This window comes from Zea mays, chromosome 6 (assembly GCF_902167145.1).
Source record: "Zea mays cultivar B73 chromosome 6, Zm-B73-REFERENCE-NAM-5.0, whole genome shotgun sequence".
NCBI classification, from domain to species: Eukaryota; Viridiplantae; Streptophyta; class Magnoliopsida; order Poales; family Poaceae; genus Zea; species Zea mays.
In genome coordinates, this window is record NC_050101.1 from 161,350,294 (window position 1) to 161,366,033 (window position 15,740).

General features: G+C 44.3%; 1 protein-coding gene and 2 pseudogenes across 3 annotated transcripts; 1 reads left to right on the forward strand and 2 right to left on the reverse strand.

The window, feature by feature from the left end:
• Nucleotides 1-2,420: 2,420 nt before the first annotated feature.
• LOC103631542 (exosome complex exonuclease RRP46 homolog) lies at nucleotides 2,421-3,878 on the reverse strand (annotated as a pseudogene).
• A 487-nt stretch (nucleotides 3,879-4,365) lies between these two features.
• On the reverse strand, nucleotides 4,366-6,279 carry LOC103631543 (uncharacterized membrane protein YuiD-like; annotated as a pseudogene).
• LOC100383701 (uncharacterized) lies at nucleotides 6,052-10,672 on the forward strand. 3 transcript variants are annotated; one of them, XM_035959745.1, is made up of 14 exons: nucleotides 6,052-6,389; nucleotides 6,536-6,607; nucleotides 6,689-6,765; nucleotides 7,037-7,118; nucleotides 7,949-8,081; nucleotides 8,474-8,538; nucleotides 8,622-8,671; nucleotides 8,758-8,799; nucleotides 8,967-9,018; nucleotides 9,114-9,165; nucleotides 9,262-9,275; nucleotides 9,408-9,515; nucleotides 9,703-9,846; nucleotides 9,923-10,672. In XM_035959745.1, exons 1-14 carry the CDS (start codon nucleotides 6,333-6,335, stop codon nucleotides 10,310-10,312), a joined length of 1,338 nt encoding a protein of 445 aa, XP_035815638.1. In that variant the 5' UTR covers nucleotides 6,052-6,332; the 3' UTR covers nucleotides 10,313-10,672.
• The last annotated feature ends 5,068 nt before the right edge of the window (nucleotides 10,673-15,740 follow it).

The window sequence follows — 15,740 nt, forward strand, 5'->3', positions numbered from 1 at the left end:
TTCGTCGTTCCATCGTATTTTTCCGGCAGGTGCGGCCGGAACTTGGGTGGCCAAGACGCCGCGCGGAGATGATCCGCAAGGGCGGCACAGCCCACACCGGCCAAGGGGACACCCGTTTGGGACCGGGTGCCCATTGGTGTCTGCGGTGCAACCGCAGCGAAGTCTTGATCAAGGTCGCGACCATCGATGTTTTGGCGGCGCTCGCGCGCCCTTTCCAAGGATACCCGGGCGTCCTCTCTCGCATGCCTGCGGTTGAGCTCTGCCCGGAGGTCGTTGGTCTGTGCGCCCCTCACTCAGGGCGAGCGCACAGATGCTGATGCCTCATGTTGGCGTTGGGATGACCGCGTCTTCGACCTGGTCGAGGTAGAATGCGCCATACCGAGCAGTCGGTCGACGTCGTCCCGCCATTGCTTCATGGCTCCTGGTGAAGCCGTGGAGCTTGGAGGGTGTCGCAACAACTCCCTGGCCGTCGATAATGCCCCCGGAGACGCCCTTGATGGAGTCCAGGACACTTGCGCTGCTGTGCGCTGCCATGCGGTGTGCACAGCAGGAGTACCTGGTACTGGGTGACTGGGAACCTGCAGTGTGGAGGAAGCAGCTTCTCCCTCCACCGCAAAGTCTACCGAAGTCTCAGCACGATGCTCAGTGATCTGCACCATCATGCTTGGGCTAGGGATCAAGCGAAAACCTAATGCCTCTGCCCCTACCTGGCGCGCCAAATGTTGGCACCCGCCCTAAATCCTGAGATGAGGAGGGGCTTAGGCGTTTTGCTTGATCGTTGGAATGAATGGGAAGAACTCAAGAACACACAAGGATTTAGAGTGGTTCGGGCCACCGGAGCGTAATACCCTACTCCACTGTGAGGTGTATTGCTCGAAAGCTTGTATGAGCTTGCGAGTCTAAGGTGTGACCTAAGATTGTGTGTGTGTGTAATGTCGCATGCCTCCCCTTTTATAGCTGAAGGGGCGCATGCACAAAGGTACTGGGCCCCGACATGTGGGCCCAGGGACATAAGGAATATAGTGCTTGGAGTTTTCTAATGTCTGTTGTCGAGACAATCTTCTTGTGCCCTGACACCCGAGATCTCCGTATCCTCGGCGTGCAGGGGAAGCTTCTTGTAGAAGGGAGGATGAGTATAGCGTGCTGCCTGCTGGATGACCTTGACGCCGTATGCCAGCTGATGGGACGGGACACATTAAATGCTGAGAGGGCACGTCACCCGTCAGCGCAGTGGCAGGCGGTGCGTCCTCTCCTCAATAAATGCAGGGGCTGCACGACTTCACGTCAGGCTCGGCCCGATAGCTTATGTCATGGGCCACAAGCAGTGGGTCTCCGCCTGAGCGGGAAGTGGAGGGCAAGGCCCGGACACGTGTCAGCACTGGACCCCTGCTCATACTAGGGTCCTCCTCGTTCTGGGACCCTGCTGAGGTTCGGACTTACCCGGAGGCTCCGGACTTATATGTCTCGGGGTCCAGTGTCCTTCTGTGGGGGCCCGGACCTACTGGGATGTGTTGTCTCTCCTTGCCACGTGGCGCCCTTTGGCCTGCCCATGCGGTGGGGTCAGGCGCCGTCTCCTGTGTGGCTAGGAGACGTTGCATGGGTGCGGCGTCTTCATGCTGTAGAAGAGGGTACCCCTGATTTAGGATACCGACAATAGTGTTTCCTGCCATGCCAACACGCATGGGTGGGAAAATTTGGTGGCCAAATCGACGGCCAATGCAGCGACCAAATCTGGGCACAAAAATGTAATTGGCGTGGGAGTACTGGCAGGCAAATCCTAGACTTGACTGAAATAAGTGGCATATGCTCGATCAAAGCCCAAACTCTGGCATAGCCGACAGCAACCACGTCATAAAGTTGTCCCAAAAAGCAAGATTAACAAGCGTGTCTGCCCAAATAACTCTACCACCTACAACTAAAGTCTAATGAGATTTCAACATATGTATAACCAAACCAAAACCAGTGGCAAGTTATAAGATTTGCTGTCGTGGATCGGCAACATATTTCGAACAGGCCAAACCAATGAACCTACCAAAAGGCAACTCACCAGCACCTTTTATGTCATCTAGAGTGCAAGTAATGTAAAACTACTGTTGCTAGCTTCAACCTTAAACACAGGTCAAACCAAACCTACTAACTTCAGCACAATTTGGTTGACCAATAAGGTTTTAGCACCTTCTTCTAATTCAGATAAATAGAGTAGTATAATTTTAGCCTGGGAACCTATCTTTTTGTAGAATTTAACCAACCGACAGGGGAAAATGTTGGTCACTGTATGTAGCACATATAGAGTTTTTCTGAATATCACATGAAGTCAATACCCTTAGTAAATAACATTTTATCTATCATTGAATGTCCAACTACCAACCAAATTTGACCAGAACCACAAGAGTTATCAGTCCACACTTGACACGTGTATGTCACAGAAACAAGAAAATAAGACCTGTAGTAATAACTGCACCATTGTCCATCACCCCACAACCAATCGCGACTGTAGTAAATAGAAGCTTGTGACTTGTTAGCTACATTACCTAAAGCTAAAGGAATGACGCTAAAAATGTACTCAACTTACCAATGAGATGTTTCATAAGGATTCCAACAAATGCAAGGGCAGCACAGGAAGCATTAATTGCACATGGAAGAAGCTAAGCACTATCAAGGAAACAAGGGCTAGCTTCGATTGAAAAAATGAAGCTACTCATATTTTGGGTTTATAGGTCTTGGAGTGCACATGATGTTCATAGGGACAAAGATTCAACTCCCTTAAATTCCACACCTAGTTGATGTGATCGATTTGCTCATGCCTTCATGCATTATTCCCTATAATTTACTACCTAATTGATCCTAGCAGATTTATCCAAAAAATCAATGGCAAAGAGTCAACAGCCTAAAAATTGAACTTTTAATATTGAATGCAGGACAACAAATGCAATAAACATAAAGCAGACAAACTATATTACTGCTACATCATGTGGAAAGATATAGAGCCATCATGAGCCACAACCTGTAATAGCGAGATTAACAATGGAAAAGTGATGTTTAGTGTATGAGCATGGACTGCAATAGCCAACATAAGAGTTTTGGAAGTGGGCATCCTATCCTAGTAATTATTGTACCTCCCATCAATACTATAAGTTGTTCATTAGTGCACATAAGCACATCAAGTCTGCACCCTTGGGGATGCACTGAAAAAGGTAGTTATTAAGGTTAAAATAAGAGAACTAAGAGGTGCATTTTACTTTGTTTATGGCATTTCCAGTGCAATTGATATAATTGGCTCTAATAAGAGTAAAAATATGTCCACTGATTTTCCATCGGTTCGCCAAAAGTAGTACTATATATGATTTACTATATAATGTATCTAGCTACATTGTACCTAACACAACCAACAACAATTGTGGAACTGTTTATAGAACAACAGAAGTAAATCAAGAGTAGCATGGTAGCTACCAGCCAGGCAAACATTACCTGAAGCACGACAGAGGTGGTGGTGTTAGGATGAACTGTGAGCAAGCAAATACTCTGCAACGTTCTCTTGAGTGTCATCTCATACTCCCTCTCTTGCCTTCCTGCAAAAACAACTCGCCATTTCAGTGACCCAGTAACACGCACAACCTTGGGACAAAATGAACTCGAGGGGAAGAGCAGGGTATCGATCTGGCTAGTCTTGGGCTTCCACACGACTTCGATGGAGGCCTTCTCGGTGTTCTCCCCCTTACGGTCCCTGGCTTGGGCCCATACACGGCGGCTAGCACGACGATTCCGCCCTGCGCCCACCGCGCGCAGTCGTGGGCGCGGTGGAACAGGTTCCCGGTGCAGGTGAACAGCCGGAGCTGGTTCGGGTTCTATCCATCTGTGCGGCTACCTCCCTCCATCATCCCTTACCACTACGCTCCGGTCAGGGGCGTCCCAGAGTGCGAAATGAAAGTAGAGGCCTAATTTAACATACTAAAATAAGAATAGTAGTATGTGATAAAGGTGTAAACTTAGTATTGTACCTCCTGGTACATAATATTCACATGAAAATCATCAATTTCTTTGTGTTCTTTGTAATGAAATCTTCAATAATATATTCATAGTCAATCTTTTCTAGCATATCTCCCTCAACTACTATGACAACCAATGCATTAAGTCTTTCTTATATCATTGTAGAGCGCAAGTAGGACTTTAATAGCTTCAACTTAGAAAAGCTTCGCTCAGCCGGTGCAACAGTCACAAAAATAGTCAAAAAGAACTATGTATGCAATGGTTGCATTAGGAAAATAATCATGCTCCTCCAGAAAATTTTGAATTTCAAGAGGACCAATATTGTTCTGTGGAATAAAACCTTGGAGAAAACCCAATTCCACATACAGGTCATTTGCATCAATTACCAAAGGCATCATACATCACCTGCAAAGTGCCGCAAGAAACAATCAAGTCTGTATTTTGATAAGCAATACATGCAGTGAAACCGGGGTGCCGAAGTTGTGTTTCTGAAAAAAGGTGATGAAAAAAGCCACAATAACTAATCAATATTTCTGAGATACCAAAAAATAAAACATGGGGCAAGTAGGGACGGACTGTTGGAATTAAAGCACATCACACATGCCTAAGTGCTATGGCACTGTATGCCATCATTTTGCATTAATCCTTTGTTCTATAGGTTTCATCCTCATCTGATCAGGAAGTAGATCTTGGCTATCAGATTTCTACCATAACCCCAGCCGCATTTATCGTTCTATATGTATCAACTGGAAGTCTGAAACTTCAGCAACAAACTGACATTAATGTCCTACAGTGTACTCAACTCCCATCAATATCGTACAGTCATGTCCTCGTATGTACACAGTACTTGTACTTCTGCCTACAATCTGCACGGCACGAATGTACCTTCCACGACTGAGGTCCATACTTGAAGCTAAGTGAGGTAACCTAAGGAAGCAATTCATCAAGCAAGAGTTTTGAAGTGCAAAGGACACTCATTTGCCTCCCCCAGATCACCACAACACGTCCCAAAATGATCAGGCTGCCTATCACCGCCTGCCAAAGATGGCCAGCGCGTTTTTGGTGTCGAAAGGGAGAGGGGGAGCGGGGAGGGGAACCAACCACGGAGGCGAAGACGGCGGCGGTGGCGAACAACGAGCTGGCGAACCCCTCCTACAGGCCAACGGCGACAGCGAGCGCTGTGACGGTGGCCGAGTGCGAGGACGGTATCCCGCCGGAGCCCACCAGCTGCTTCGCGTCCCACCGGTTCTCCTTATACCTGCACGTCGGTCGCGCGCGCGGAGGAGGGGTGGGCAGATGCAGATCCCGTTAGGGAGGGAGCTCAGATCCGGGCACCGCGTGGAGATAGAGAGGGGGGGAGAGGGCGTACCAGGTGGTGAGGACCTTGATGGACTGCGCGATGGCGAAGGTGAGCACCGCGACGATGAGCGAGCAGTTGGAGAACACGGCCAGGTAGGAGAACGAGGGCGCGCCCGGCGGCGGGGCGACAACGCACAGGCTTTGGATGGAGAGAGGGGGGAGACGGACTGAACGAGAGCGAGGGCGGCTGGCACGCGGTAGATGCGGGGCGAGCCGTTCGGGAGCGAGGTCAGGGGAGGCGAGGGGAGGTTGGGGATTGGGTGTGGGGGGAGGCGGGCAGAAGCCTGGGCGATACACACGATACGGATCGTCCAGATCAATGGGTTGCAGGGGTTGCTCGCGTGGACGAGAGAGTGGTGGGCGATGAGCAAGGAGACACACGCGGGCGTGGGCAGTATCGGACGGACGACCAAAACAGAGGCGGGAGAGAATAGACGGTTAAGATCGTCGGAAGTCAGAACACAAGGGAGGCAGGCTACCCCTTGTAGCATTAATAATCCTCTTTCATCATAATTCAACTTATATATAATATTTCATCATAATTCAACTTATATATAATATTTCATCATAATTCAATTTATAATTTCATCCATAAACCCTAAACAAACAGGACAGTAACGAAGAATAGAGATAATTTTAACCTGAATTGCAGCAGTCGTTGCCACTGCTACTAGTAGTTACTACCGTCTACCGCCCACTATTTCCTTCCCCGCCACCTACTGACCTACCCCTCCACTTCCCTACCCTACTCTCCCCCCTCCCTCTCTCTTCCCCGCCTCTCCTCTCTCTTCCCGCAGCGGCAGTCGACGGCAAAACCCTAGATCCCTCTCCCTCTTAAACCCTCTACGAGGTAACGTTTCTTGCCCGGAGATTAGAGCTTTGGCTCTAGATCTCTCTTCTCCCCGTTTCCTCGATTGGTTCGGGACCTTCCATACGACCAATTTCGTGGTGTATATTGGCTGCTGCCTGTGTTACAGTGCGGGAGGATGTCGGAGCCTTCCAAGGTAATCCACATCCGCAACGTCGGGCACGAGATTGCCGAGGTATGTAGGGGATCAGTTAATGGGAAATCTTTAATCTTTTGGGCTTTGTTCTTTCTGGGGTCAAATTTTAATCCGATTGTTTGGTTTATGCGAAAGATTTGATTATTAGCTATTCTCCCACCGCTCCCCTGCCGTTGTGTTTGCAGTCTGATCTCCTTCAGCTGCTGCAGCCGTTCGGCGTGGTCTCCAAGATCGTCATGTTGCGTGCCAAGAACCAAGTGGGTTATTTCTTAATTCCAGCACTTGACTGAGTAGATTGACTATAGGTATTGCTTACTTGTGCTTGTTTCGAGGCTCAGACTCTTCTGCAGATGGAAGACATACATGCTTCCGTGAGTGCGCTGCAATATTACACTTCCGTTCAACCTAGCATAAGGTAATTTGGTCTATGCGTATTGGCTGCAATGCTTTATGGATGCCAAGGGCTCCAAAAGAGATATCCATACATGTATTACAGTGTAAGCAGCCAAGTAGCATGGTCATATGGCTGATAGATAATGTGTAGATTTATGGATGCTGATGATATATTTTTGGACTTTCTGTTGCGACAAGTGTTGAAATTAAGTACAACCTCTTTTTACCAATTGAGTTTAACATTCCATCCTATATGTGATTTATTATTTTGTGCATCATGTTTTACATTTTAGGGGAAGGAATGTTTACATGCAGTTCTCATCTCACCAAGAGCTTACCACAGACCAGAGCTCGCATGGAAGGAATTCTGATCAGGTATGCCATAATTATGTAATTTATAAAGTTTATTGTTATATTTCCTAATATAGTCTATACCTGAACCAATATATGCATTTATGCTATAGGCCTTGGTTGTAACTAATGCATGTTGGATATTATGCTATAGGCCCTGTATGTAACTGATGCATATTAGTGCATCATGTTTTGTTTTATTTTCTTATTGACCTTTGTTGGCATTAAGCTGTACGATAATTAATTAACCACATCTGACATGTAGGCATGAAAACAATAGTGCATTGACTTAAAACACGAAAACAATCATATTTCTTATTAGGTCCACTATTTGTGTGTGAGCGTATTTTTGGTTAATGTAGCACTGCGTTCTTTTAATATGTCTCTGTAAAACATCAGTTCTTGGGACTCTGGTATTGGTTTAGTTGCCGGCATGGCTACAGGTTTTTTGTGGTTTTTTTGGGGGTTGGGCTGGTTTGTTTTGAAGTAGGATTTGTAGTCCCCTCCATTTTCAGCAATCCATTTCATAACAAAATTGTGCTTGGTTATTAGTTTTGTAATGATGGAAAGGATGGGAGAAGGTTCTTAAAAGTTTCCATATGATGTAGCAGCGATAAAACTAGATCTCTATAAAAGTCATTGACATGTGCAACTAATTGTTAGAAAAGTGTACTGATTGTAAGTATGTTTAGCTGTAGTTTATATCTTTCTACCTCCTCTTGTAGATAGAGTTAGATTGTATCACATATCTGCTGTCTCTTGTATTCCAACTAGTTATACACATTCCTCCCTATTTATTCTTTTCTTTCTATCTCCTCTTTTCTGTCTCGGTGCTTGCTGCTGCTTGGCCTCAGGAGTCTGAACCCAACCGAATCCTCTTAGTTACTATCCACCACATGATCTATCCTATAACGGTGGAGGTTCTACATCAAGTATTCAAAGCTTATGGATTTGTGGAGAAGATTGTCACATTTCAAAAGTCAGCTGGTTAGATTTTCCTGCTCTCTTTCTCTTTCACCACGCACACGTGCACCTAGTATGCATTTTCTGATTCCCTTACAGGTTGCATGTGAATGGTAAGGTGGATTTACCAATTGATATGAGCTTTATATGCATTAATGTGGGTTCACTGGGCTGTACCCTGTTTCAAAAATTAAGCTATTAACAACAGCTTTAACCACTAACAACATTATTCGCTGTAACATAGCTAATAATTAAAAGTTCTAGATGTGCCTGCAAGTGGATGGTACAGCTTGTGCATCTACAACTTGTCTGGTTACAAATTTGAATGCTTTTTGTGCCAAAAGTGTTCACAAACTTAACCATCTAGCCCAATTTATCATCTTTAAGGTTCGTTATTCTTTGCTTAACTGATGCAGGTTTTCAAGCTCTTATTCAGTTTCACTCGCGCCAAGAAGCTGTGGAAGCATTTGGTTCTTTGCATGTAATAATTTATATTGTTCAGCTATGTTCTTACTGTGCATGTATATCTGGGACCACTTATTCTTACGAACAAAAATTTCTCAGGGAAGGAACATATATGATGGTTGCTGCCAGCTAGATATTCAATATTCAAAGTATGAGCTGTAGCCTATCACATTTTAAATTTGTTCTCACTTTCTACAACTTAATTTTTTCTTGTTTTCTTTTACCGAAAATCCAGTCTCAGTGAACTGCAAGTCCATTACAACAACGACCGATCTAGGTAATATTGGCTTTTTTTCATTCCTGCTAGATGTAGCAATGTGTGTTGACGCCAGTTACCTTCAGATAATTGTTCCATCGTGCAAAGTTCACATGCAACTTCGTTTAGTGGTTAGATCTTTTTTCTGTGATGAATTTTATTTTCTTAGTTCCTCTTTCTTTCCTCAGAGATTTCACAAATCCATCATTACCTACAGAACAACGCCCTAGGGCCTCTCAGGTTGGTGGTTGATACTTATGCTTACACTTTTTGACTGACCATTTTGATTCTGTGAAGCTAACTGTGTGGTTTTCTATTTTTTAAACTTACTGGAGCAGCAAGCTTATCCTGATCCAGCTAATCTCTATGCCTTCCAACAAGCTGGAGGTAGCATACTGAAACTTCCATCACTCGGATAAATTATTATACATCACTGATATTTGCACAAAATCTTATTCGCCTTTCTTTTCTTTTTGTTTGCAGCTTCATATGCACAGGTTGGTAACTGAATGGATTATCTGATGCTGTATTTTTTAGCAGAAAATCATTGACCTGAATATGTTCACGTTTGTTGTGTGCTGTCTTGTCTAATTCATGCGAATACTCATACAAAACTTTTGCAATACCAGATGGGGAGGGCTGCAATGATTGCTGCCGCATTTGGTGGAACTTTACCTCATGGAGTGACTGGTACCAATGAACGGTGCACACTCATAGTCAGTAATCTGAATAATGATGTAAGCCTTGAGTTGTTTTGAATACTTCAAGGATCGTTTCCTAGTTGTAACTGTGTTAAAATTCTTTACTCTTTCGAATAATATTTGCTGGTTGGTGAGTTCCTTAATAGTCAGATACCTTTTATATACTGCTGTGACATTTAGGTCTTAAAACTTACTACCTGTAATCATTCCATTTTCTGTGCAGAAAATTGATGAGGATAAGCTCTTCAATCTGTTTTCCTTGTACGGAAACATAGTTCGTATCAAGGTACTGCGTAATAAACCAGATCATGCTCTTGTTGAGATGGCTGACGGGTTGCAGGCTGAGCTAGCTGTGCATTATTTGAAGGTACATTCTTACTCACTGATATATGCATTAAGTTACATTCCTATTGTTGCAGTTCACAATACCTATCTCATTGCAGGGGGCTATACTATTTGGGAAGAAGCTGGAAGTTAACTACTCAAAGTACCCTAACATTACACCTGCCCCAGATGCCCACGACTACTTGAACTCGAGCCTAAACCGATTCAACAGCAACATGGTAAAAAACTACCGACATTGCTGCTCTCCAACAAAGATGATCCACATCTCTGCCCTCCCCCAAGAGATCTCTGAGGAAGCAATCCTGAACCATTTGTCTGAGCACGGTACTGTTGTCAACACCAAGCTATTTGAGGTGAATGGCAAGAGGCAGGCTCTCGTTTTATTTGAGACTGAAGAGGCAGCGACCGAGGCCCTCGTGTCAAAGCATGCCAGCACACTTGAGGGTAACACGATCCGGATCTCTTTCTCCCAGATGCAGAGTATATAAGCCACCTCAAGGGAAAGCTCATGTCGCCCTCGCTTACCACCCGGCGAGCACTATTTAGGAAGCATTTCAGACTAAGATGTGAATCCTCTGCGCCATTCTCCAAGACATGCTGTCTGAGCTGTACCTCCCCCTGACCTTCGGGTTTTCTTTTCACTCTACACTGGCCTTGCACCAAAAGGTTTCTGTGTTTCTTTCCAAATCCTGTTGGCTAGGTTATCAAAGGACATTTACCCCTTGTCGTGATATTCTGAGTTGGAAGGCCTGTTAATTGTGTGAATCGTATTATCCTTTTGCCTGGACGCTATTTGCCTTGTTTTATATTTTTTTCGGTGTAATTGTTGCACTGGACTTACTTGCAGCTGCGACCTTTCTGAACACAATCCATCAATGTTTTTAAGTCTCCACTAAGCCTGATTAGTCGTCCAGGTCGCCTGGAAGGGGATCAGGTGTCCTGGCATTCGACTAATCGCTTGACTTAGGAGCGATCAGTTGTCCAATTTGGTGAGAAACCGTCCAACCAATTGTAGGAGTGATTAGTCGTCCGATTATAGGTCTTATATTTTTGGTCTGTCTACCAGGGTCTGTTTGGATTGACTTATTTTTGATGAGCTTTTCTGAAAAGTTGACCGAGAAGAATCTAATTGTTTGGATACGTATATTATGAGATTATAGATTCTGAGTGAAAAAGGAAATAGGCATAAACACAATAATCAACACTTAATTAAAATTAGACATGATTTGTCCATTACAACATTAACTATTGACTAGTTCAGATAACTAACTACGACACTAATGCATTAGAAATTACATCTCTAAAAGCATTTATGTCTAACTCATCTGATATGGTAGTACTCTCACTTATAGCCACATCTTGAACATGCCTCGTGCTAGGTACATATTGGTCAAAGTCGTGATCGTCCCGAACAAAGTTATGCAACATCATGCATGAAATAATTATCTTCGTTTGTTTCGTCAGTGAAAATGAAGCTAGATTGATAAGAATTCTACACTTCATCTTCAGCACCCAAATAATCGCTCTATAACATTCCTCGGTGATGAGTGTGCGTAGTTGAAAACTTATTTGGCACCAACAGGTTGCCTCGCATGCTGCCATTATGAAATGTTGTACTTTTGACCCTTATAAGGTGCAAGGTATCCCTCCGTGTTGGGGTACCTAGAATCTACAAAATAATATTTCCCTGCAAAACAAATTTATTATGGTTAAGCTCATACATAACGACATTAACTGGAAATGCTACAAATGTACAATGTACTAATACCTTCTGGAGGATGCGGAAACCTATCCCCGTACGTGATCAAAGTATCCTGTAGCACTCGTGTCATGCACCGAACCAGGTCATCTAGTCACGACAAATGTGTACCTCATATCGAAGTCACAAACGACCATGACATTCTGCAATGCGTAACCATGACGACCAATATATTTGAGTTGCATTGACAAAGGGACAAAGTCGTGAAACTGGCTTCTATCGATAACTCCTATGTTGTCCTTGAAATGTGGCCAAAACCTAGATTCCCATAGTCTAGGGTGAATCTCAGTGAAATGGGCATCCTTTGGCTTAATCACGTCATTGGACATCCTATATATTGCGTGAAGGACTTCACTCAATTTCCGGCTTATAGTTTCCAAAGAGTAGCCGAACTTGTTCCTTATCTGTCTAAATGATTGGGGGCCCCACAAGCCCACAAGAAAATAGCAAGTGCCTCCTTCGTACTAACTTTGCGACTCGCTACGAGGCCATAATCGTTCACCAATGTCTCATGAAGACGACGAAAAACAGTTTGCCGCATGCGAAACATATCGTAGCAATCATCACTACTCTTTAAGGTTCTCTCAGCCCATTAGATACATGTCTCTGCCATTAGTTGTCGTGCAACCCCCCTTAAGGAGCTCCCCCAGATATCTAATGCAAGAAGAGCCACCATAAATTCCTCATGAAATTCGTCATCATTTTGTTCATCCTCGGTTTGCATCATCTGCATACTAACAACATATGTACTAGAATATTAGTCATCCACAATTCAAACATATAGTTACTAAGCACTACTACAAACTATTTAACAACATATAAGCACTATCGGTGTCAGACTTACAAAGAACCAGACTCGCTCTCAAGTGTTTTTACTCCAACATAATTGTTGGGGACTTGTTCTCAAATGCTATGAATTAAGAACAAGGCAACATAAAGTGTTAAATGTCAATGTCCTTCGTCCATGAAACATTATTCCCTTGAGGATAATGGGCCTTGGACGAAGGCTAATAAGAGCATAATTACGAAGCTTAAATCTTCGTAATAAAATTTCAGTAAAAATTATAAGATAACATAAAACAAAAGGTATAAAAGGGATAAAATACATCATAGACGAATTACATTGTATCTACTTAATATATTGAGTTATTGAATACAATAATACCTTTGCCTTGGCAAAAGGTTGGATTCCGGAAGATGCGATTGCAAATACTCGAATGCGTGAACAGTAACGGAATACTGTTCACTATTTATAGGCACAGGACACAGCCTGTGAGGAATTACAAGTATGCCCCTTATAAAAGCTTACAACATTGACTTAGACCTTTATGGACTAAAAGGTCATTCTATCTTTAAGTCGGTTTGTAATACCGAAGCTTCACGAAGAGGAACCTTCGGCTATCTTATACAAACAGCTTCAGCCGAGGACCACTTCTTTCTATAAGACCTTCGGCGACGAAGCATAGTCCCAACACTAATACCATGACCGAAAACTGCAACCATAACTCCGATGGCGAACAAACATGAACGACAATAGTTCTAGAAAAATTAAAACACATGACCGACAAGAACAGACTCAATACAGTAGACCGAGAAAACGAAAGACTCCATCACACCAGCACGAACAATTATACTAATTGGACTTTTCATGCTTCTCGTATGCGCGGCGAAGTCAAGCGGTCCTTCCTTTGTCCCAAGAGTTGCAAAGACATCCCGGTGACGTATGTCTATTAACAGTTGAGTTGCAAAGAAATGCAAATAGCTTGCTTCGGTAGCACTGTCTTCAATCACTTGGTTCAATTGAGCTGCAGCCTCCTTGCGTACCGGGTCCTCCTCATACTTAGAAATGGTCTTGTTGGAGCTAAATGTCATTGCCTCAAAGGCATTAACAATCCTTCTCATGTAGTCATCCCTCTGTTCCTTTTTCTTCCTAGGCTTCAGAGAGTCATGGTACACCTTGCGCTTTCTTTTCATTGCAGTGCTTGGGCAAGGAGTACTATTTTTAGCAGCAGCGATCACATCATCCTCGTGACCATCAGAGGATGAATTTGCATCCTCAATTCTAGGAACTAGGGTAGTCTCATTGGGCACACAATTTGGCCAAACATGATCTTTAGGCTATCCACATTTTCAAGAGGGGCAGATTTGAATATAATACACCCTGGCATTGCCTGCAGTAAAATTTGATTGCCTATTTTTAGATGGTGAGTAGTAATACTATTCTCTACGATGAAATGAAACATAAAGTCTACTTACTTCATTTTGCTTGGCCCACCACTCATCTGGTGCACTAATAGATCCTGTATGAGGATCTCGACCAAGTCTCGTGGCCCTTTCATTCAGCGTTTTCCATTGGGTGTACATTCTTTTGAGACCGTTCCACCTATTTTTCATTTGATCCCTAGTGTATGTGCGTCCAGTTCGTTCCTTAAACTTACTAATAATGTTGGCATACCCTTCTGCATTCAAAAAGTGATGCGACATGTTGCATGGATTCACCTCTTCTACACATAATTTAGTGTAAATTTTAGTTGCTCTCGTGTCCCACTTTGCTATATCTTTCCCAGATTTGTCCATCTAATGGAAAACAAGTATATTGGTAAGAAACAAGGATTAAGGTTTGACAAAAGATAAAGGTAACACAGAAGGATGTTGAAGAAATGGTATTACCAGAACTGCAAAGGAAGCTTAAGAAAATAGAACGCATTAGACATGATATATATAATATTATCAAACTAATAGGTACCCTTATGACAAGTTCACAAAGTACTTTGCATACTTCACATCAATCCACCTGAGCAGTGACGTTCATACCCCTTGGAACGTCTGTACAAATAGCCTAAACAAAAGCCTGCTCCTAACATAGGTAGCCTTACTAAACCATAGTACATGACTCACTAACTTAGAACTCATTGTCACTAAAGGATGACATCTGATTTGAGTCATATTCAACACCCTACATGTTTTCGAAGTGCTCGGCGAAGTTGAGAGCACCTAGAGGGGGGGGTGAATAGGTGATCCTGTGAAACTTGAAACTTAATCCACAAAAACTTGATTAGACGTTAGCACAATAATGCCAAGTGGCTAGAGAGGAGTCTCAACAAAACACAATAACCACAAGAGATCAATCACAGAGAAGGCACAGTGGTTTATCCCGTGGTTCGGCCAAGACCAACACTTGCCTACTCCACGTTGTGGCGTCCCAACGGACGAGGGTTGCAATCAACCCCTCTCAAGCGGTCCAAAGACCCACTTGAATACCACGGTGTTTTGCTTGCTTTACTATATCCCATTTGCGAGGAATCTCCACACTTTGGAGCCTCTCGCCCTTACACTTGAAATTCACAAAGAAGCACGAAGTAAAGGAGGGATGAGCAACACACTCAAGATAAGAAATCACAGCAACACCGCGTACACAAGTCGCAACAAGAGCTCACAACACAACTCAATGAGTTCACAACTCAACTAGAGCTCTAATTGCTATCGCAAGGAATCAAAAGCGCGGAATCAATGTCTTAGTGCTTAGGAATGCTTTGAGAATGCTTCGTATCCTCCTCCATGCGCCTAGGGGTCCCTTTTATAGCCCCAAGGCAGCAAGGAGCCGTTAAGTGCATTCCAGGAAGGCATTTCTTGCCTTCTGTCGACTGGCGCACCGGACAGTCCGGTGCGGATCTCTTTCCTTATTTGGTGAAGCCGACCGTTGGTGCCTTGGAGCCGTTGGCGCACCGGACACTGTCCGGTGCACACCGGACACAGTCCGGTGCACACCGGACAGTCCGGTGCCCCCTTCTAGTCGTTGGCTCGGCCACGCGTCGCGCCCGGATTAAGCGGCCGACCGTTGGCCCGGCGACCGTTGGCTCACCGGACACTGTCCGGTGCACACCGGACAGTCCGGTGAATTATAGCCGTACGCCGTTTATTTCTTCCCGAGAGCAGCAAGTTTGCCTGAGCCAGCCTGGCGCACTGGACACTGTCTGGTGCACCACCGGACACTGTCCGGTGCACCCAGACAGAGCTGGCTTTGGCTGAACAAGGCCATCTCTTCTCCAATTCGATTTCTCCTGTTTCCAGCACTTAGACACAATACATTAGTCTCTAAAACAATGTACTAAGTCTGAGAAACATACCTTTATACTTGATTTGTACTTCGTCCACCA